The sequence below is a fragment of the Chiloscyllium punctatum genome, chromosome 22 (assembly GCF_047496795.1).
Source record: "Chiloscyllium punctatum isolate Juve2018m chromosome 22, sChiPun1.3, whole genome shotgun sequence".
Classification (NCBI taxonomy): Eukaryota; Metazoa; Chordata; class Chondrichthyes; order Orectolobiformes; family Hemiscylliidae; genus Chiloscyllium; species Chiloscyllium punctatum.
The window spans coordinates 62,956,918-62,980,710 of record NC_092760.1 but is presented as its reverse complement, the minus strand read 5'-3'; the positions used below and the strand labels follow the sequence as shown (position 1 = coordinate 62,980,710).

Sequence of the window (23,793 nt, the reverse complement as noted above, 5' to 3'; positions counted from 1 at the left end):
TAGTTCCCAGAACTCTCCAGCACTTGAGGATTTTGTCACCTAATGTCTTTAGGTCTGTTTTGACTTATTGATAGAGGTTAGAATGATTGACTAATCATAGTAACCATGTTATTGATTAGTAGTACTGCTATGTTAATGAAAGGTGAACTCCATGGCCCTTGAGAAGGTGATGGTAGGGATATGTACCCCTGCAAGCTGGATGGTTCATGTAGCTTTGATACAACAAGGTAACTTGTTAGACCATTTTAATAGTTCAGGATAAAGCCAGCACTGAAGAAACTCAGCAGTTATGGCATATTCATGGAGAGAGAAACAGTTAACGTTTCAAGTTCAGTATGACTCTTCTTTGATTCACTCCAGTACGTGTCTCCTCCCAGCACACTCTATTTTTTCTTTTCAGATTTCCAGCATCCTCAGTTTTTTTTTCTTTTCTAAGAAGCCAGCCCCCTTGGTGAAGAGCAGAATCTCTCTCAAGCTCAGACTGAATAAGGTGGTGTTTTTTTTTCCACTCCAGAGCATTAATAAACCAGATGATTTTTTTTTAATGATCCAGCATTGCGAGTGCCATTTACCAATCCCAGTTTAGTGTTTCCAATTGTAAAAACAAACCAAAAAAAAGTTGAGTTCTGAGGAGAGTTACCGGATTCAAAATGTTAACACTGATTTCTCTTCTCAGAAGCTGCTGGACTTTTCCAGCAACTGCTGTTTTGTTCTTGATTCACAGCATCCGCAGTTCTTTTGGTTTTTTTTTTAAAAAAACTGTCAATTGTGATATGAGCTGAGTTTATTCACTCAGACATCTGAATATTTTTGATATTTAAACAGTGATAAAGATTACAGAGCTATCTCTGTGTGAGGGAAGGGAAAGTCGATCCTGATCCCTCAATGCAACGTTGGAAATCTTTTAGAAAACCCATCTCTACTTACATGCGAAATAATTCACTCCTTGTATATTATTGTTTAAACTGATTTTGCATTTGATCACTTTGTAGAGAGTATTCTTAGTTTTTTTTTACTAAAATTTATTTCAGATTCATGTCTTCCTTGAAGATGGTGTTCCCATCAAATTACGTGGACGTCTGTGGAAATGCCTTTTGGGCAGTGACCTAGCTAAGCAGAGTAGTAGTCACACCTACCAGGTAAAGAAAGCTATTTTTCATCTGCAGTGCTTGCGTATTGTTTTTGTTTTAAAATCATACTTGATAGAAATTATCAAAAAGAGACAGATGTACATTTATGCAGTCATTCACCACCTTTGCAGACACTAAATACATTTGAAGTACAGGTATTGTTGTTATGTGGCAGCGAACACCATAGTTAATTTGCACACAGCAAACTCGCATGTGCAGCAGTGTTATAATTTTAATGATGTTGGTTGAGCAAATGTTGACCAAGAGTTGGGGAGAACGTCCCTGCTATTCTTCTAAATACTATCATGATATCTGGGGAATAAAAGTATATTAATCACAGGTGATTTTCATATCGATTGGGGAAATTCAAATTAGCAAAGAAAGCCACATGGAATAATTCATAGTGTATTTGGGACTGTTTCCTGAAATAATATATATTGTGGATTCAACCTGAGTTCAGGCTATTTTGGATCTGGTACTATGTAGTGACACTATCTTAATTAAACTTAATAAAAGTTCCCCTGGGGAGCAATGATTCTATCCTGGTCAAATTTGGAATTTGGTTTGAGGGGGAGTAACTTGGGTCAGAAGCATGTGCTAAATTTAAATAAGGGTAGTTACAAAGGTATGAAGGCAGAGTTGGATTAGGAAAGGCATTTAGCAGAAAAGGTAATTGAGGAACAATAGCAGATGTTGAGCAAAAATAGTTTGTGACTCTTAGCAAAACAAGCTCCCTATGAAGATGATTTCTAGGAAGGGGATAAAGGATGGAAGCAGAGGTTCGTACCGAGCTAAACAAAAAAGAACATACAATATGGCAAAAAGTAGTGGTAAATCAGAGGATTGGGAAAATGTTAAAAGCCAATGAAATATGGCCATAAAAATTAGAGGGAAATATAAACTGAGGGGAAACAAGTAAATTTTTTTTAAAAAGAAATAGCTTTTTAAATATAGGTGAAAAGAGAGGCCAAAGTGAACATAGGCTCTTTAGAGAATGAACATGAAATAATAATGGGGAACTAGGAAATGGCTAGGGAGGTAAATAAATATTTCGCACCAGTCTTCACTTTACCAGTAACTAATAGCATTCCAAATATCCTAATTAATCAAGGGCACTAAAGTGGGGGAGGAAGGAAGCATGGTGACTGTCACAAAAGTACAAGGTAAAGTAATGGGGCTAATGACTGAAGTCTCCAAGACCTAATGGGTTGTATCCTAAGATGTTATTGGAAGTAGTTAGAGTTGTAGGTGCACTGCTTGTAATCTTCCAAGAATCTTGAGATCATGGAAATGTCCTGGGGAATTGGAAAACTGCCAATGTCTCCCTCTTGTCAAAAAAGAAGATAAAGAACAGCTAACTGTAGGCCAGTTCAATTCACATCTGTCATAGAATCACAGAATTGTTACAGTGCAGAAGGAGGCCATTTGGCCAATGGAACCTGCCTAGTTCGATTACCCAGTACCAATCTCCTGCCTTTCCCTGAAACCCTGCACACTGTTTATCCAAATATTCATCTAATGCTCTCTTGAAGCCCTCAATTGCAAATCATTGCTCTTGCTTAGTTTGCACATCACTTTAAATCTATGCCCTCTCATTCACTTTTCTTTTATGAGCAAGATCCAGCCCTCTCATGATTTGGAAACCTGTATCAAGTTTCCTCTCTGCCTCTTCTTCTGCAAGGACAGTCCCAACCTTTTCAGTCTATCCTTGCAACTGAAGCTTATCTTTCCTGGAACCATTTTTGTAAATTGCTCCTACACCATCTCCAATGCATTTACATCTTTCCTATAATATGACACCCACAGCTATATACAGTACTGCAGCTGAGATCTAATATGTGCCTTGTACAAGTTCAACATCACCTCCTTGCTATTGTACTCTATGCCTCCATTAATAAGGCTTAGAAAACTCTAAGCATTATTAACTGCTGTCTCCACCTTTCCTGTCACCTTCGATGATCTGTGCACGTATACAATTGCCCTTCTTCTCCTGCACCCACTTTAGAATTAATACCTCCTATTTTTCTTGTCTCTCAATGTTCTCTAGACCAAAGTACATCCCCACTCACTACTTTGCATTGAACCTCATCTGCCATCTGTGTGGCTACTCTCCCAACTTGTCAATGTCCTTTTGAGTTCTACACTCTTCTGCTCAATGTTTACAATTCTTCCAAGTTTTATGTCATCTGTAAACTTTGATAATGTCCCCTTCACCCAAAGATCTAGATCATGAATATATACCAGGAAAAGCAAAGATCCCGATACCGACCCCAGGAAGGTCCACTATAAAGCTTTCTTCAGATCAGAAAGTATCCACTGACCATTACCGTTTCCTATCATGCAGCCAATTTTGCATCCATATAGCTATTGTCCCTTTTATACCATGACCAATAACTCCCATCGCAAGTCTGATGTGTAACACCATCACAAATACCTTCTGGAAATCCATGTGCCCCAGTGTTGGAGGAAAATGGATGTGCATTTAGAGATACATTATACAATCAAACAGTCAGCATGCCTTCATAAAGGAGAAATAATGTTTGACGTATTAATTGGAAGTCTTTAAGGAAGTAACATAATAAAGGGAAAACAATCAATGTGATGTATTGGATTTCCAAAAGACATTTAAGGTACCACACACACTAGGTTATGTAAAAAGGTAAGGCATGGTATTAGGGGTAGTTTAGTAGACTGGATAGAGGATTGTCTAACTAATGGAGGGTTAAAGGGAGTAATTTCAGGATGGCGATCTGGATCTGTGGTGAGGCCGCAAGTATTTCCAAGGTATGTTGTACATAGGCTAGGTGGATTAGCTGTTGGAAATGCAGGGTTACAGGGATATGATAGGGGGTAGGTTTGGATGGGCTGCTCTTTGGAGAGTCAGTGTGGACTCGATGGGCCAAATGGCTGCTTTTACACTGTGGGGATGTAATGGTTCTATATTAGTAACATAGATGACAAATGAACATGCTACCACCAAATTTGCAGATAAGACTAGAGAAGGTGGGTAGGCAAGTAGTGAAGGTGACTGTGTTTATAGAAGGACTTGGGTAGATGGAATATAATGTGGGAAAAGGTCTGGTATGCACGTTGGCAGGAAGAAATATTGAATTGAATATTATTTAAATGGAGAGAGACTGCAGAAAGCTGCAGCACAGAGATTTGTGTCCTTGTGCATAAATAACAAAAAGGTAGCGTCCAAATTCAGCCAGTAATAGGAAAGGCACATTCACCATTGGCCCTTTATTTCAAAGGCAAAGGAGTATAAGTTAGGGAGATATTGATAAAACTATTCAACACCACATCTCAAATTGAATGATTGTGGGTTTTTTTCTTTTTTTTTTAATCTAGATTAATCCTGGTATAAACGGATTTTCCTCTGAGGAGAGGGTGAATAGGTGCGACCGATGTTAATTTGAGTTTAGAAAAATGAGAGGTGACCTTATTGAAACATAGAAGGTTCTTAGGCTTGACAAGTTGGCTGCAAAGAGGCTATTTCCCTTTGTGATAGTCTAGGACCAAAGGCCATAATCTTGGAGTAAGAGGTCATCCATTTCAGATTGAGATGAGGAATTTTGTCTGACAACCTCTGGTGTCCTCTGGTTACTAACCTTCAGCCAATGGAAAGAGGGTTTCTCTTATTTACTGTGTAACAATCCCTCCATTTTTAATATTTATGTACATCTCCCCATAACTTTTCCCGATCTTGCATCTCCTGTCTGTTTGACTTAATTGTGGTTCTCCCCCTCTCGAGAGTAAGTGCCCTCTCCACTTAGAGTTTACTATCCTTTCTAAAATGTATTGCACTGAACTGAATGCAATACTCCAGCTGAGGCCTATCTGGTGTTTTATTTAGGAATGCTTGAGGACAAATTAAGTTAAGAATGGCATGGTTTAAAAATAACTCTGGATTTCTTGCAGGAGTATGTGGAGGAACTGCGCAGTCAGCTGGCAAGGCTTGGCGTGAATGAGTATGGGGTGCAGGTGGCCATTTCTACACTAGAAAATGCAGATAAAGAGAAGGCAGTAACAGACGGCACAGCTCCCAACCTGACAGCTAATCGCAACCCTGAGATCACCATTGAAACATTAAGGCAGATTGTCCTCGATGTTGGTAAGGAGGCTAAATTTTGTGATCATGATGGATTTGATGCTCCTTGTCAGGTGATAGTTCTAAAGGGCTAAACATTTAGGTCTGAGATTAAACATTTTCTCCACTGAGGGGTGTGTGTATGTTTGGAATTCTGTACCATTAAACAACATTGGATCCTCAGTCAATAGGTTTTTTTTTAAGGTAAAAACAATGACTGCAGATGCTGAAAACCAAATACTGGATTAGTGGTGCTGGAAGAGCACAGCAGTTCAGGCAGCATCCAACGAGCAGCGAAATCAACGTTTCGGGCAAAAGCCCTTCATCAGGTTTTTTTTAGACTGAGATCGATCAATTTTTTTTCATCTTTGTGGAAATTATGGGATATGAAGGTAGGACAGGAGAAATCTCCTGCCATGTTGAAGCAGACTGGAAGGGCTGATTGGCCTGCACATACTTCTGTTTCTTCTATTCTTGGGTGGTGGTGGATACAATCACATATGTTGAATGTGAAGCTGAACCTGTTCTGCCTGCCAATTTTGTAGTCCATATATTTGAATGCACAGTATGTTTGTAGAAGGATGTCTGGAAGAATGTAAGTACTTGCAGATTGGTGTCATGCTAATTGACCATAACTGACACTTCATGCAAAGAAGAAAGAAGAATTACTGAAGGATTTAATTTTATGCCATGAGCCCTAGCACACATGCACAGCTACCTAACACCACGCTTGCTTAGACTGTATATTGTCCCACCAATGGTTGACTAATGAATGTGAAAATGTGGGTGATAAAGAAAAAAAACAGTGAGTGGGTGGAACAAATGAACCAGTCCCTGAATATTTTGAAGACTTAACAGCAATCTAATTTGTTCAATACATCACATCAGTTGTATGACACTTTGATCTTTTAATATGAATTGTGCCCTATGATCCTGACCCACTAGCTGTTTACTGAAGGAGCAGCGCTCTGAAAGTTTGTACTTCCAAATAAACCTGTTGGATTATAACCTAGTATTGTGATTTCTAGCTTCCAGAGAGAACAGTGTAGCTGAATTATTACAAGACTGGTATCAAGTTTTTGGGATGGATACAAGGGCATAATGAGAGAGATGGACATAGAATTGATGTAGGGCAGTGTGGAGTGGTTATGGTGAGAGGAGAAAGTGAAGACTGCAGATGCTGGAGATCAGAGTGGAAAAGTGTGTCAGTGGAAACGCACAACAGGTCAGGCGGTATCCAAAGAATCAACGTTTCTGGCGTAAGCCCTTCATCGGGAATGGGGGTTGGGGAGTGGACGTGGCAGAAGGAGGATGAGATGAAAAATATGGTGGAGGTGAGTTAGTAGATCCAATCCTCCAACTTGGCACCACCCTCTTGAACTGTCCTACCTGTCCATCTTCCTTTGTACCTATCTGTTCCACCCTTCGCTCCAACTTATCACTACCACCCCCCCTACCTGCATCTACCTATCACCTTCCTGGCTGTCTCACTCCCACCTCACATCCTCCCTCCAATTTATATCTCAGCCCCCTGCTCCTCCACTCCTCCCTCCCCACCCACATCCACCGCATCCCTAATGAAGGGCTTATCCCCAAAACATTGATTCTCCTGCTCCTCAGACGCTGCCTGACCTTCTGTGCTTTTCCAAAGCCACACTTTTTAACAGGGCAAGGAGAGATAACAGAACAGCCAAAATCTTGAAGCTCCTTCCTTAACAACACTAGGTGTGCCTGTATGCTACAGACTGACATTGATCAATAAAACAGCTCACCAACCATTATCTGAAGCCAATTAGATATGCTAACCTTGTTAACATTGTACCTGTCTGATAGATGAATTCAAGATGAAAGTCTGGTATTCGTATTGAACAATACAGGAAGTATAGGACCAGGGGAATTAATTTGGGAATAATACAAGGGTGTAAGTGAAGACCGTGTCAGCAAAGTTAGGGCTGGAATTTGAGTGCCTATTAATGGAATGATAATTAATACAATACTAACTAACTCTTCTTGCCATTAATTTAAACCATTAATCTGATTCATTTAACTCATAAGTTGTTTGAGATTTGAAAAATGTCAGTTGCAAATTCTTGTTTCCTTTTTTATATTGCTTCCTCAATTTTTCCTTTTTCTCTATTTGTCTCTTTGAAGCTGATTTTGACTCAAATTCTTTTGACTTTTTCTGCTCTGTGCCTCTTTCTTGAACCTTTATCAGTTCAAATGACAACAGTTAACCCACTTGCTCTTTGCCCCTCTCCTCCACCCCCACCCCCACACCCCCACCCCCACACGTTATCAATTCACACTCCCAGCAAGTCACAGAGTCAATTATGTTTGAACTAACAGCTGCAGCAAAAAGGGATTCACACCACGATGTGACTTCAAGCCCTGACCCAACACCCCTTCTTGTTTCACGTTTCTTTGTGTAAGATTTTACTTTCGAGGGATAAGAAGGTCACCTCGATTAAATACCATTCATCAAGCCATTATTTGCAACTTTGAAATCATTTCATAATGTAATTATTTAGTATTTTGGTTATTGAAAACTTTTAGTTTTTTTTTACACAAACAGCACTTAAAGATGCTTTGCAGGAGTATGCTCAGAAGCATTTTTAAAAGAAGGGGAGATGGAGGAGTAATTTTACAGGAAGAATTCCAAAGCTTTGTTTCCCAGCAACTGACTGCACAGTCGCCAATGTTAGAGCTGGAGGAGTGTGGAGATCCCAGAGGGTGGAGGGCTAGGCAATGTTAGAGACTCAGCAGAGCAAGAACATGGAGGAATTTGAAAACGTGGATGAGAATTTTAAACTTCAAATATTACTGGACTTTGAGCTAGTCTGGGTCAAAGAACACAACTGGTGTTTGGTAAAAGTTAGGATGTGGACAGCAGAATTTTAGATCAATTACATATAATTGTACTACATAGAGTATTGGCTATTCAACCCAACTGAGCTATGGTAGTATTCAACTCTACTTCATCTCATCCTATCAGTACTGTATATTCTTAACCCTTTCTCTCTCATGTTCATCTAGCTTCCCTTGAATGTGTGTCTGAATCTCTGATCGGTCTTGGATAATTCCTTTGATTGTTCTAATGGAATTTTCTTAGTGACTACCTTATATTTATGGCCCCTAAATGTTTGACTGGGTGAGTTTAACCCTTTATTTCCTCTAAGACCAGACAAGACATTTATTCATGCATGCGTGGGAGATGCGTGCATCGAGTAAATGGCATGCAGCTCAAATTTTATTGCAACAGGTTTTACATTGTTCTTACAAATTCCAATTGGCCACTCTAACAGAATACTTTCCACCCACCCGATCTCTACCCAAACCTGGTTGCATAATTCATAATCCAAGTTAATACACATGACTATATTAAGCAATCCTATTCAAACTAATGTGATTACACTATGAACTCATATCTTTATGTTCACATCTTTTAATTGTTAATGTGTACTTGTTACAGGAAATCTATATTGCTTGCTTCACCCCAATGATATATAATTTTGATATCCCACGAGTGGAAACACCTGTATCTACTCTATTGGACAACTACTTGTTCTTCTTGGGTAATCCCTCCATCTTGGGAAAAGAGCTCAACCTGTTTAGTCTTTTCCTGTTACGTTCTAGCCACTCAGCTTTATATCATCTCATCTGCAGTTATTGGAACCAACCCATAAGCTAATGATTTTTATGGGCATAAGTATTTCATAGTTTTTTTTTATTGCAGCATGGAATATAAATGTCATTTTATATAAAAATACAATTTATTTAAGCACACGGTATAATAATGATGTTTGTTTCTTGCAGAAAGATCATTTCCCACTCACTGTTCCCTAATGGGTAAAAATCCAGAGGCAAAAGAAGGGCAGGCAAAACTCTTCAGGATCCTCTCTGCATATGCCAAGTATAATCCCCAGATTGGCTACTGCCAAGGTAAGAGCCAGCACTATTGCTCCTATCATTTCAGCACGTCTTTAATGCAGAGTAAGTATCCCAGAGATTGTATCCATCACTGGGAGGGAGGAGAGAGAGTTTTCCGTATGTGAATTGGCTGGTATGTTTCCCACGTTATAATAGTGCATACTCGTTTTTTTTTAGAAAGAAACTTTGTTGGCTGTCAAGTGCTTTGTGGGACATCCTGTGGTTGTGAATTGTTATGGAAATTTGTCTAATGACACATAAGTTTGTTAACTTGTGTCATTAAAGGCAATTGATTATAAAATGTTAAAATGGTTCTTAGTGTGCCAAATCAGTGTGGAAGAATATTCAGTGTTCGGCTTCATGCCATAACATTTCAACCTCTTGACAGTATACACTTTGTGGATTTAAAACTTAAGGGCATGGTTGAAAGTCTAAGCGAGATATTAATTATTAAGTAGTTGCAATGGTATCCTGAAGAACCCTCCTTGTTGTTTCTGCAGAAGTCCGTCCACTAGTGGAAATATGAGAACAGGGGTTTCAGTCAAGGTGTGTGTGTGTGTGTGTGTGTGTGTATAGCTATCAGCCAAAAGAGGGCAGTAGTGCTCCAGCTAACAGAACAATTCTTTTAAGGTCTGGTTATAAATTGGGCACTTCGCATTTTAGAAAAAGTGAGAGAGAGAATTGTGGGTTTAACTTTGCAGAAATATTTGCAGTTGAATATCTTTTTAAGGCTTTAAATATGAAAGTTTTCTGTTTTTAAACCAGCCAATAGTTTATCCAAGAGCACTTGCACTACCCCTGGATTCTATATAATTAAAGTAAAACCCTGATTGATTTTGAATTAATCCACCCTCCCTTAACGTAATGTTGCAAGGAGTGCAACAGGTGGAATGTCAAGTAACATGTCTTAGACCGTCATGTTAGAGTATTGGAATGGAAGAGCAATAATGAGCTGAAATCTAGCAGAGGGGATTTGTGGGAACTAGTAGCATGTTTTCCAGTTCACTCTGCAATCTATTGCCAACCTAGATGTGCCTAAGTTGGAAGGAATACAGAAAAAATATTGCAACCACTATATTTGCATTGTGCCTATAATGAGGTGCATTGTAGAACTAAATTTGACAATGTAAGGCATGTAACCAAAGCTTGGTCAAGATACTATGCTTTGAGCAATGTCTTAAAGGATAAGAGGCAAGAGGTTTAGGAAGAAAAGTGCAGAGCTTATGTCCTGGACAGCTGAAAATTGGGATGTGTAAGAGGCCAGAATAAAAGTGGGGACATCTATGGGTTAAAGTCATGTAACATTAAAGAAGATTTCAGAGGGACAAGACAATGGAATGATTTGAGCTCAAGGTGGAATTATCTAATTTGGATGCATTGACTAACTGGAAGTCAATTTAGGTCAGTGAGCACTGGCATGATAGGATATTTACATAAATGTTTTAATTGCAGCTTGAGTTAGCTCTTTGAGTTCTGTTTGCAGGCGTATAATAGGCTTCTGAAATTGAGCTGTAATTCTCTAGTGCTGCTTCAGCAACCTGAGTTTGCAAATTTATATTTTCACCTTTTCAAAAAATTTTGGTTTTTGTGCAAATCATAATGTGACAATTGAAATTTGAGTTCAGTCCGCGTTTACTAAAGTAGGTGGAATATAAAAGATTGCATTCTAATTAAAGCAATGTCTTTGTACTTTATGGCATGATATGTGCATATGAAGTGGCAGCAGTCGACTTATGGGCAGCCACCAACATCAAGCTTGGCAAGTTTAGGCTACCACAACTTACTGAGTTTTATAGTGTGGCACACAGAATTTTGAACAGTAAATAAATTGGCAACACTTAGAATATTTATGAAGTGAAAGAATGGAATTTCTGCAGTGCCTTTCATGACCTCAGTATATGCCACAGTTATTTACAGCCAACTAAGCAAAATTTTAGAGTTGCACGTTATAATGTAGGAAGCATAACAGTGAATTCATACTGTCCCACAAGCAACAAAGAATGAAAGAAATGTCATTTTTTTTGTCATTAGCTGAAAAGTAAATATTAATCACATACTGAAAGAGCTCCCCCTTTTTCTTCAAAGTAATACTGTGGATTCTTCTATCAGAGGGCTGAGCCCTCTATTTGTAAGGTTATAAAGTAACATGTGTGACCATCAGTGAGTGCTAATTGTATATCTGTTGATTGGTAAAAATGAGTGGTGGGTATTTATTTGGTGCTAACCTAATGCTCATTTATGAGAGCACACTGATAGAGGTTTTCTTGTGAGCTGTAGAGTATGCAATGCAGTATTTGTAAATAAAAGCTTTTAAGTGAATAAAGCAAGTGTCTGTTCTGTCCAAGGCAAGACAAGTTCACACTCTGAAGTCCACTATTCTACTAATAACGCCATGTGTTTGTTTTACACAGTTATCCATATAGCCAATTATATAGACCAATCTATCCAGTTCTAAATAGAAATCCACGAATTAGCTTATGACAAGTTATTTGGAAGTGTATGTGTTTATAACAGATGTGCATACAGATCACTTAAAGAAAAATGGAAGGAACGTTCCCTGTACAAAAAGAACTTTGACCAAATGTTATTTTATGAATAAATAAGTTATGACCTAATTTAGATAGCGATTAGTATGTTGTTTTGGCATACACAGACTGGTGTCGTGGGACGCACGGTTGTTTCTTGAATTGTTTTCCCCACAAACAGTTCATTCATGAGATATTGCAAGGAAGTCTTCCAGAAGTTTCTCAGAAGCTTGCTCTCGATTCTCGGAAGACTTTTCAAAACTGGAAAAGAATGAGTTGGATGACACCTCTCAGCAAACTTTGTATATCATCTGAAAAATATCAAATAGCTACGACTCTTGACAACCATAACTCAGCAAGTGACTTTCTTTTGAACAAGTCTAAGCAGTTAGGTTGTAACATTTGATTTCCACGCAACTGTCTTAAAACAAAATCTGAAGTATCCTAATACCAAACTTATTTTATAAAGAAAAATACATATATACTTCTGTTGTCTTTCCATCTTTAAGCAGTAGACCTAAAAAAATGTAATAATGGAAATACCTTCATAATACCTGAGGAAGATTGGGATGCCATTTTTAAAATGTAATAGTTTTTTTTAAACTTGAGGGATGTTTACTCATACACACAAACAATGAATGAGAATGTAACTAATAGTTAGGTCCAGTACTAGGTACTCAAAACTAAGATGAATTCTAGACAAATCATCAGCAATTACTTTGTTTCCTTTCCAACAATGTAGACAACCTTTAAGTATAGGGTTGCAAGAGTTAACTGCATTGAAATAATCTGACATTCTGGTTTTTAATTGTTCCACAAAGACTAAGATTTTATGATCAGTCTATAAGTGTCTCCCAGTAGCCACGGCAAATGTGTAACAGCTAATATTTTATTTTAACACTGAAATAATCTATGTTTGATTTTGTTATAATTTCTTAGGGAGGCCACTGGGGTGTTTTTCTATGCTTGACCCACCTTCTACTAATGCTTGCACTTGCCGCAGGTCATTAGTGTCAATTGTCACCTTGATGGGTTTGAAAACATTGGGGCCAGGCAATACCAAAATTGCTTTCAAACTCTCAAAAGATTCTGGAACTGCCCTGACCATGCTACTTTCCCTTAATATTAGGGCCAGGGAATGTCACTAATACTTGCATGTTTGTTCTTAGAAGGATTTTTTAAGAACTATTACCCAACACTAGCTTGGGCCTTTTGAAGGCAGTGATGACATTGGTTGATGTAGGTGCACCTACAGTATTGTTAAAGAGGGAGTTCCAGAATTTTTGTCCCAGTGATTGGATTTCCAAGTCAGGATGTTATATGACGTGAACCAAAAATTGCAGGTGGATGTGTTTGCATGAGTCTGCTGTTCATCTCGGTGGTAACAGGTTGCAATGTGGAAGGTTAATTGGAGGAGGCCTGTGAGTTGCGACAGTGTGTCTTGCAAGTTCACAGTCTGCCAAGGTGTGCTGGTGTTGGAGGGAGTAGGTGATTATAATGTTATAAATGGAATTTCAATGCTGTCTTTGATGAGGAAAAGAAATGCAGCATCAGAATCTTTCAGCATTCAGACTTCCAACTGATCATCCATTTTGGCGCCTATAATTGAGTGTTCAGAATCATATAGCCAATAAAAATGGGTGTGCACTTTAGAATAAGAGAACTGTGTGTACGGACTTTTGTTTGGAATAAGAGAACTCTGTTTAGTGTTCTCTCCTAAAGAGCAGATCTTTATCAACATGGCTCAATGGGTAATGTTCTGTTAATAGTCAAAGTAACTGTTTTCAGCTGGAAGAGTAAACTTTGATCCTAACTACTTATTCAAATAGACCGAAAAGGTCCATTGATCCCAAATATCAGGTGAATTCTCCCAGTCTGTGAGCTAACATTTCTCTCCTTCAAGCTGCAATATAAAATGTAATTAATTTGCTGTGATGTGTTTTGCAATGTCGCATATATACTTAACTATAAAGACTGTAGAGGTTTACAAAATCATGAAGGGCACGAATAGGATAAATCTTTTCCCTGGGGTCGGGGATTCCAGAACTAGAGGGCATAGGTTTAGGATGAGGGGAAAGATATAAAAGAGACCTAAGGGGCAACCTTTTCATGCAGAAGGTGGTATGTGTATGGAATGAGCTGCCAGAGGATGTGGTGGAGGCTGGTACAATTGGAACATTTAAAAGGCATTTAGATGGGTATATGAATAGGAAGGGTTTGGAGGGATATGGGCCGGGTGCTGGCAGGTGGGACTAGATCAGATTGGGATATCTGGTCGGCATGGATGGGTTGGACTGGAGGGTCTGTTTCCATGCTGTACATCGCTGACTCTGTTGTTCCATTTATTACCCAACTGATTACAAATATCTTCTATGAAAAATGGGCAAGTTTTTGTTAACTTGTAGCAACTCACTATAAGTCAGCTAGCAGTCATCTGGTTCTGTATTCTAGTGCTATATTGAGATGTCATATTGCCCCTCAAACCCATTCTGCCATTCCAGCTACTACTTAACTCCCCTTCCCTGCTGTACTTTCCTATCCCTACTGTGATGATAAACCTGCTCAGTTCATTGAGTAGCATGCAGTTTGAGCACTTTAGCCACCTTTTTTTGAGTGAATTCATTTGAGGAGGATATGGAAGTCATTGACAAAGGAAAGGAAAGATTTCTCCAAATGGGTTGAGGGTTTTAGTGCTGAGTGAAGAAACTGAGGCTCTCCTGCTGTTGAAACAGCCAAGTGAATGATCTAAGAGGTGTTATGTGGTCTTAAAGATTTTGATGAGGGCAAGTTGGGGAAAATGTGGTTGGTGAGTTTGCCAATGAAATCATGCAATCAATTGATAGAGTGCAGAAGGGGGCCATTCACCCCTTCTTGCCTGTGGTAGCTCTTTGAAAAGCAATCTAATTGGTCCTACTCCCTGTGCTCTTACCCCACACACAGCCTTGCAAATTATTTCCTGTCAAGTGCAGTGCTTATCCAATTCCGTGTATTCTTCAATCTGTTTCCACTGCTCTTAAGGCTGTGTTCTAAAGCATAATAACACACTGTCTAAGATAATGTCTCTTCATCTCCCCTCTGGTTACGTTGCCAATTATCTTAACTACACTCAGGCTATCATTAAAAGAACAAAGAAGATGCTAAGAGCATTTTTTCGTGCAGCAGGTTGATGGGACAAAGAAGGGAAGTGGACTCAAAAATGACTCTGATGGAAACTGATAAATGCTTGAAAATACATAAGTTTTTGGGAAGGAGCTGAGGAAAGAGGGGGGTGATGGTTAATAGCTTTTTCAAAAACCCTGGAAAAGTACAATGGGGTCCTTCTGTGATGCATTTTTCTACAGGAACAGTGGTGGTGGTTGGGCTTTTTCGCTTTACCTCCTGTCCAAGTTATTGAACAAATAAATCAGTGGAGAATCAAGCTTAAACTTGCCCATCTCCTACCTGAGGGTCAGTTAAAATGACTCCTCTGAAAATTATCAATTAAGTTTTTTTTAAATTTAATGCATGCAGCTTTTTAATAGTGAATTCTGGACCCAATTTGTTTTTGACTTGTTTTGCCAGGAATGTCCTACATAGCAGCAATGCTCCTAATGAACATGCAAGAAGAGGATGCTTTCTGGGCTTTGGTTGTCCTCCTGGAAAAGCCCAAGTACCTGGCTGGATTTTATGAACATTCTTTAGATACGTATGTGCTTTGCGTATGTGTCTCAGTATTGCATCTGAGCATGTCTCTGTGTCACTGATTCTATTACTGCATCTTTGTGTCTATCACGTCTGTCATTGAGAATCTGGCTTCTATTTCTTCTCCTCTGTGTTGCTGAAACATGATTTGTTAAGGAATCAGGTTTTTAAAACTACAATCACCGATTTATTCACAAAGATTGTTTAGCACTTTTCATGGCCTCACCAAATCCTAAAACACTTCAGATAGCAAAGTAATTGATCGTCACCCTTGTAATGTAGGGAACATGACAGTAACATTGTGCAGAGCAAGCTCTGATAAACTTCAACAAATAAACTACCATAGCCACTATAAACCTGAAGTCATAGAACTCTTGCCTGTAGCTTAACTTGTGCACCGTCCTGTTTACCTATAGCTTCTGTGCATGGTGACCTATATGGTCTCCCAGTCAAGCAGCACAGGTATATGAATTTTCAAATCCGACCCCTCCATGGCTTTACTACTTTCAATGTCTGTAATCTCTAACACCACAATCCCATGCTGCCTCGACCCTAAATTCTGCAATTCCCTTTCTAAACCTCTCCGCTTCTCTACCACTTCTCCCTCCTTGTTGACCTTAAGAGCTCAGTGGGCCTCCTTTAGCCATTCTAGGGGCAGTCCTCCTGTACAAACGGCCCGAGTTGGATGTTAATGTTTGGAGCTTTTAGTCTCCTTCCAGCATTTTGCGAATTCCCAATCAAATTTGACCATACTTTTAGTGTCTTCGTGCAAAGTTGTTTAATCCCCTCACTAAATCTCTGCCTCTCTAACCCTCTCCTCCTATAAGATCCTCTTTAAATCCTACATCAAGTTTTTGGCCATCTGTCCTAATGTTTCCTTCCATGACACTATCAAATTTCATTTAGTAATGCACTTGTATCAGACCCCCTTTGGTTGGCTTTTTGTTTAGGGAGGCTGTCTAAATGCAAATTATTAAATTTCATTGCATTGCCTATGCTGACTGGAAGATAGCTGTTTGCTTTACAGAATCCAAAGGCATGCCAAAATCTTTCAACAGCTGCTGAAACATCGAATGCCCTGCCTCTGGCAACATATGGTAAGCACTTTGTAATAGACTTGAAGCTCAACTCTTTTTCTGTCAGGCTTTGCTACTAGTCCAGCTGTCTCTAGCACAGCCCAATCTTCTTATACAAGCATTGTGTTCCCTTAGTTCAGAGTTGAAGGTGTTTTTTTTTCCCAAAGCACCAACCGTGATTGTAAATGTATGAAAGAATTGCAATTCACTCTGGGATCTCCTCTAGATCAAGCTGTGATGTTGAAACATGATTAGGGAGTATTGGCCAGTTGGAGAGATTAAATGAATATCTGTCTTCCTCAAGTACCTCTCTGAAATTAACAAAAGACTTATTTGCATACCAAAACTGCAGCGATTCCATCTCTTTTATACAATTAATGCATAAATCTATGATTTTAATTTCTTGATGTTGCTACTATGGTTTTCTGTCTGCTCGTTTCCACAAATCTGTTACCCCTCCTGACTTGCCTTTGTCCTAGTTCTCTGCCACTTCTCCGGGTCACAATGTCATCTCATACTTCATACCAGTGTTGTCCCCTGCAGTGCCCAATCTCTGGCCCCGATCTCCTCCTCTGACCTACTTGATTTTGCCGGATCTGTGCCTTTCCCAGCTGTTACATTCCTTGCTCCTGTCTGGTCAATAACACATGCTATTGCTTCTACTGGAACAAACTCCTCTTCACTCCAAGTATCTTTCTCCACATCAACATCTTCAGGGCATCATCAGATAGTAGATTCATACTGACTTGTCAGTGCCAACCATGTCTCAAGGAAATGTTTATAAATGAAATGTCATTTTTATTTTAAAAAGGTGGAGAAAAGAAGATATTTTAGTGTAGGTATCCATAAGAACATGCAAAAATCAATTTGAAGCGCATTGAATGTCAGTCTTTTATCTCAAGGAAATAATATCATTGTCTTGAGGAAATACCTTAGACAATAAATGAGGGACCTCAGGAGAAACCACTTTAAAAAGCTAAACATGTGGAATTTACTATCAAGGAGTAGTTGTGGCCAACAGTATACAGAGGAACCTCGATTATCTGAAGGACACAGGCAGGGAGAATTTAGTTCGGTTAATTGAATTCCGCATAATCGAATGCTGAATAACATAGTTTAGCAAAACATTGGGACCTTGCGATCTTGCTGGATAATCCGATATTCAGAAAATAAAATGCTGGATAATCGAGCTTCCTCTGTAGCTGTGTTTTAACTCCAGCACCAATCATTAGGGCTGAAAGGTTGATTTCTTTGCTGTCTGCTTTACATGTGTTTGAATTGTAACTAATAGTAAGTAGTTTGGAATTCTGTGATCATAAAATGTATTGTCGGAGAGTGCTAATGCTTAACCAGCCCTCCTCATCACATTTGTCAGAACAGTATTTACTGACACATTGCTTAAACTTTGGCAGGAGAATTTGGAAGTGGCACCGTTACTGTTCATCACCACTTGGTTCCTGACTCTCTTTACATCCTTGCCTTGCTGGGATTCAGTGTTGGCCATCTGGGATCTAATCATTCTAGATGGTAAGAGCAATACTGCAAAATGAATCTTACTAGTTGTTTATACAAACCAATAATAGAATGGACCTCTGCAGCTGCACAGAATGTCCAAGCTGGCGTGCCTCCATAACCGAGAACCTGAGAATAATCCAATGTCATTGGTGCAGTGCTGGTGCTATTTGTCTAGAACCACAGAACTTTGCAACACAAGATATTGTTCAGACTATCGTGTTATGTGGATTCTCTGAAAGAAGTATCCACTTGGTCTCCTTTCTCTTCCAACCTTTCTTCTGATTTTCCCTGGTTTTTTTTTTGTCATTTTCAAATGTGTGTCTATTTTTCTATTTGAAGCTCCCATGAATTCTGTATCCATCAATATTTTTGGCAGGAGTTCCATATTGCTAAAAACCTGTCTTGTATTTCTTGTTTTAAAATTGTCTGACCTCTTTCTTTAAATTGTTGAATTTATAATCTCATTGACCAGAAGACCGCTTTTACTCACTGTTATCAAAAATCCCCTTATCTTCCATTCGGCTCAGGTTTGGAGGGCCGAAGGGCCTATTCCTGGGCTGTAAATTTTCTTTGTTCTATTTCTTCATCATCCTGTGAAGAGTCCCATTCTTCCAGTTTCATTGTCTTTACATTTCTCCCCTTTTGCCCCAACATCCACTGCTATCTTTCATGTGCTTCAGCCTCCTCTACTGTGAAGACAGATACAACCTACTTATTTAACATCCCTGCCATTTCTTTGCTTCCTATTATTAATTCCCAAGTCTCGTCCTTAAAAGACTAACCTTTTACTTTTAGCTGTCCTCGGCTGCTTTATATAATCAGAGAAGAGCTTCTTATTCAGTTTTTGTGTTTAATGTTTGTTTGCTCTCCTGTCCTACTTTCACCCTCCAATCTTTTAGTTATCAATTGAAAAAGATTTTGAAACTGCTAGTCATTGAAATTTCGTTTGCAATTTTTTCCTTTCAATTTGGTACTATTGTTAACTGGCTAATTTAACCACCAAGGGTGCCACTTTCTTGCAGAATCTTTCTTTCACCAGAATTATAGCTCATTAAAAATCTGCCTCTGCTTCTCTACTATCTTGTAACAATTTGTGTAGGCCAATCTGTTCATATCCTTCACAATTGCATTTAATGAAGCTAACTCAAAATTCTCCCCCTTTTAAACTGTAAATTTAAATTCTTTAATTATGATCACACCTCAGTAGATGATCCCAAACAGTGAGATCATTAATGAATTCTGTCTCTTTACCTCTTATGGTCCAAAAAAATCTGGTCCCTGGGTTGGCTCCACAATACATTTTTTCACGTAACTTGAAAGGGAATTTATCTTCCTTAGTCCCTCCTTGTTGTAAAGGTCATGGGTTTAAAGCTACTGTGGAAGAAGCCTTAATGATTTGATATAGTGCATCTTCTAGATGGTATACCTGGTGATGAAGGAAATCAATTTTCAAGGTGATGCACTAATCCAGATGTTTCTTTTGTCTTGAATGGTACTTGGTTCTCGAGTGTTGTTGGAGCTGCACTCGACAAGGCAAGTAGAAAGTGTATCTCACATTGACTTGTACATTGTCATTGGTGGGCAGGCTTTGGGGAATTGGGGGGGATGAGTTATTTGCTGCATAATTTCCATTGTGGAATTTGCTCTAAGAATTGCAGTAGATGAAGGTGATTACCCACATGTTGATGGAGGCAGATTCAGCAATGGTATTTTAAATAAAGGTTGCATTTTGAGCACATTTCATGACCATAGAATGTCTTCAAGCATTTCACAGCCAGTTGAGTATTTTTGCACTGTACCCAGTGATGCAATGTAGGAAATACAGAAAGAAATCTACACTCAGTAAATTTGCACAAACAACAATGTAATAATGGTCCAATTGTCTGTCTGCCTTTTTGTGATGTTGATTAGCTAGGATGAACAACCCTCCTCATTTAAAATAGTGGCATGTGAACTTTTAATTTCATCCTCTTTGACACCTGTAATGAAAGTACCTCCAGTGGTGAAGCATACCTTCTATAGTGAACTGAACTATCTGTCACTTATCAACCCAAGTCTTGAATGTTGTTAATGTCTTGACTGCTTCAGTACCTCAAGAATTGCTGAGTGCTGTACAGTTATTGACAAATACCATGGTTGAGTGAAAGTCATTAATGAAGCAGTTGAAGGAAGTTAGGCTGTGTATTCTCTCCTAACGTCATGTTGCAAGCCTTGGTACTTGTTCTCCAACAACTGCAACCATCTTTTGTCCTGGGTGTTATGATAAAGTGTGTCCACACCACCTCTATTGACATCAATTTTGTCAGATTCCTTGATATCAAGGGCTCTCACCCTTCTCCTTCACCGTGTTTGGCTCAAGCCCAGCAGGTGATTAGCTCTAACACAACCCAAACTGAGAGTCAGTGAGCAAGTTATTGCAGCGCAAGTACTGCTTGATAACTGTCAGTGACACTTCCTATCACTTTGTGAAATATTGAGAGTTAACTGACGTGGCAATAACGTTGCAAACCGAATATACTTTGGCAATTTTCCACATTGTATTGGTTCAGCTTAACCCTGACATGGCTAGTTCTGAAACATGAGTCTTCAGCACTAAAGCCATAGTGTTGCCTGGTACTGTTTGGTTTGATTCGATTTATTATTGTTGCCACATATTTGAGAGAAAGTGAAACTTATTGTTTTGTGTGCTTTGCAAACAAATTATACCTGACTTGCATCTAGGTAATAAGAACAGAGTGCAGAATGTAGGTTACAGCTGCAGAGAAATATCAACTCTAATGAGAAGTCTGATAACAGCAGAGAAGATGCTGTTCTTGAATCTGTTAGTACGTGTTTTCAAACCTTTGTATCTTCTGCCTAATGGAAGGGGGTAGAAGTGAGTATAACAGGGTGGGAGAGAGGTCTTTGACTCAGTCTATACTTGCTGCAAACATAATCAATGAAAGGAAAGCTGGTTTTCATGATGGACTGGTTGCATTCACAACTATAATTTCTCATGGTCTTGAGCAGAGCAGTTGCATACCAAGCTGTGATGCATCTGAAGAGGATGATTTCCAAGATGCATCTATTAAAAATGTGTCATTGTGGACATGCCAAGTTTCCTTTAGCCTTCTGACGAAGTAGAGGTGTTGGTGTGCTTTCTTGGCCATAGCGTCAACTTGGATGGACCAGGACATATTGTTGATGTCTACTCCTTGGAACTTGAAGCCCTCGACCATCTCCACCTCAGCATCATTGATACAGACAGGGGCGTGTCCTCCACTCTACTTCCTGAAGTCCATGACCAACTCCTTCATTTTGCTGACATTGAGGGAGAGATTGTTGGCTTTACACCATACCACTGAGCTCTCCATCTTTTTCTTTACTGTTTTGTTGTTTGAGATCTGCTCCAGTATGGAGGCGTCAGCAGCACATTTGTAAATTGAGTTAGGGTTGAATTTGACCCCAAAGTCATGTGTATAAGGAGTATAGTCAGGAACTGAGTATGAAGTGTTGCAAAGCACCAGTGTTGAAGATTATTGCTGAGGACATATTGTTGCTGCTTTTCACTGATTGCGGTCTGCGGTTCAGAAAGATGAGGATACAGTTGTAGAGGAGGAGCAGAAACCTAGGTCTCACAGTATAGACTTGAAGGCAGAGCTAAAGTCCATACTCCTGAGGTGTCCTTATTATTCAGATGTTCCAGGAATGAGTGTTGGGCCAGGGAAATGGCATCTGCCATAAACCTATTGCAATGGTAGGTGAATTGTGGTGGATTAAGGCAATTGGGAGTTGGAGTTGATGTGTGCCATTGCTAACTTCATAACGAAGGATGTCAGAACTACTGGGTTGTAGTCAGTAAGACACATTACATGATTTTTTTTTCTTCTTTGTATCTGGGGATACAGGCTTGGTGCTGCATTGTCATTGAGGCATGGAAATGAGGGGCCCATTGCCTTCCCAGATGATACTATTGAAAAAAGGTGCAAATTCTTGATATTTCTTGCCTTGTCCAGTGTAATTGGAGGCCAATCTACTGATTTGTTCAGTTGCCGTATACAGAATCTATTGTGACCTTGTTGACTGTAACATTTTACCTTCATAGAAAAGTTAATTGTAGTCCGACTTTGGTTGTAAAGAGCTTTGAGATGGCCTGAGGATGTGAAATGCAATTTGTAATTGTGAAGTGCAGGAAGGAAATGATTTGAGAATTGTTGCTCTGCTTCCCTGGGTTGTATTTTCAGTAGGAACTTTACTGCTTTGTTTGGCATGCGGTAGAGGAGAGCTCACATTCACTATTCCACATCATGACTCATTCTGCAATATTTGAGGGATATGAGAGACCCTTGCTCACAATTTCCTGAAGGAAATGCAAAGCAACTAACTTTACACTGTCGTATTTACTAAATACTGCATTCTACACTGCTTGCTGGATATTTGTTCACTGCAGCTCTTTGTGATGACTGTGTGTGTGTGTGTGTGTGTGTGTGTGTGTGTGTATGGAGTAGATGAGTTTAACCCTTCACTCAACCAATTACGTATAATTAAAGGAAACACTTGTGGGCAATTAACCAAGCCAATTAAACCTCTGACCTTGACCATTCAGAGACAACAGCAACAGGTGCATGGGAATCTCCAGGAACCCCTTCAAGTCGTATACTATTTTGACTTAAAACAATGTCAACTATTCCTTTATTGTCAGTGAGTTAAAATCCTGGAAGCACCTCCTTAGTAGCAGTGTAGGTATACCTTCACACAGGTTCTGTGCCGGTTCATGATGACAGCTCACTACCATCTCCTCAAGGCAATTGGGGACGGTGAATAAAAGTTGGCTATGCTTGTGATGCTGACATCCTGGGAATGAATTGAAATACAAAAGAGATACCCAACGATGTAACGTTGTAACCGAATGTGGCTTTTTGATCCATACCCAAGTTGTTGGGGCCAACAGGAGGGGGTTGAAGTTAATGTCCATTACCTGCCTGCTGTTAAACAGAATTAATATACAATTAATACTGCACATCCTTTTAATTTTGTACAGTAACTTAATAGAATAGTAATAGGAGCAGTTTTGATTTGAAGTTACGCTACACTCCATTGATGCAGCGCTGCACAGTTGTAGATGCTGTCTATCGGGAATAAAGGTTAAAGTAAGACCTGGTTTGTCCACTCAGAAGCATGTGAGAGATTCCATGACACTTTGTCAAATGAACTGGCAAGTAATCCCTGGTGTCCTGTCCTGGCTAACATCCATCCCTCAAACTCCTTCAGTACAAACCATCTGATAATCTCATTGCTGTTTGTGGATCCTTGCTGTACACAATTGGCCTCTGTATTTCCAGAGTATAACAGTGACTGCACTTTGTGTTTGAAGATTGTGACAGGTGCTTTTGAAATGCAAAACTTGCAATTTTTTCTTATGCCAGTTAAGGAAGCAGTGTGTAAATTGAGATTGTGGCTAGCCATGCACTGATTGATTGTCTTTGGGAATATTTTTATTTAAACCTTTGTAAACATCTCCTCCTTCCACCCTTCCACCCCACCACCCCACCCCAAACACTCAACAAGAATTGGCATTAATTTGTGCTTTTTCACATAGGAAGGTGACATCCTTGATTTGGCTCTCATATTTCCATTAGTACTTGAAAAAGCAGTTAATTGACTTTAGAAGGTCTGAGATACTGTGTAAACACAATTTTTGAAGTAAGGTGGCAAGGGAGGTCTGTAAGGAAAGTTAATAGGATTAATGCCTCCAAGATAAATACATTACAGATTCACAATACCTCCTAACTCACAAAGTATTCTCCACAGAGCAGCACCAGTTGGCACAGGGTCCTGTGTAGATACTGTGAAATTCCAATGTATTGATG

At 39.3% G+C, this 23,793-nt stretch overlaps 1 protein-coding gene across 4 annotated transcripts in view; it reads left to right on the top strand.

Moving 5' to 3' along the window:
* The window catches only part of LOC140493723 (TBC1 domain family member whacked), a 115,435-nt gene that overhangs the window by 3,014 nt on the left and 88,628 nt on the right, over positions 1-23,793 (top strand). For 3 of the 4 annotated variants that reach the window (XR_011963752.1, XM_072592505.1, XM_072592507.1), the window contains exons 3-9: positions 401-490; positions 1,032-1,139; positions 5,052-5,244; positions 9,034-9,159; positions 15,234-15,357; positions 16,381-16,450; positions 17,842-17,956. Coding sequence is in view for 3 of the 4 variants with exons in the window: in XM_072592505.1 (XP_072448606.1) it covers positions 401-490; positions 1,032-1,139; positions 5,052-5,244; positions 9,034-9,159; positions 15,234-15,357; positions 16,381-16,450; positions 17,842-17,956 (826 nt within the window). In the remaining variant the exon portion in view is untranslated. The remainder of the gene's footprint in view (positions 1-400; positions 491-1,031; positions 1,140-5,051; positions 5,245-9,033; positions 9,160-15,233; positions 15,358-16,380; positions 16,451-17,841; positions 17,957-23,793) is intronic. The other variant, XM_072592506.1, reaches the window with a different exon arrangement.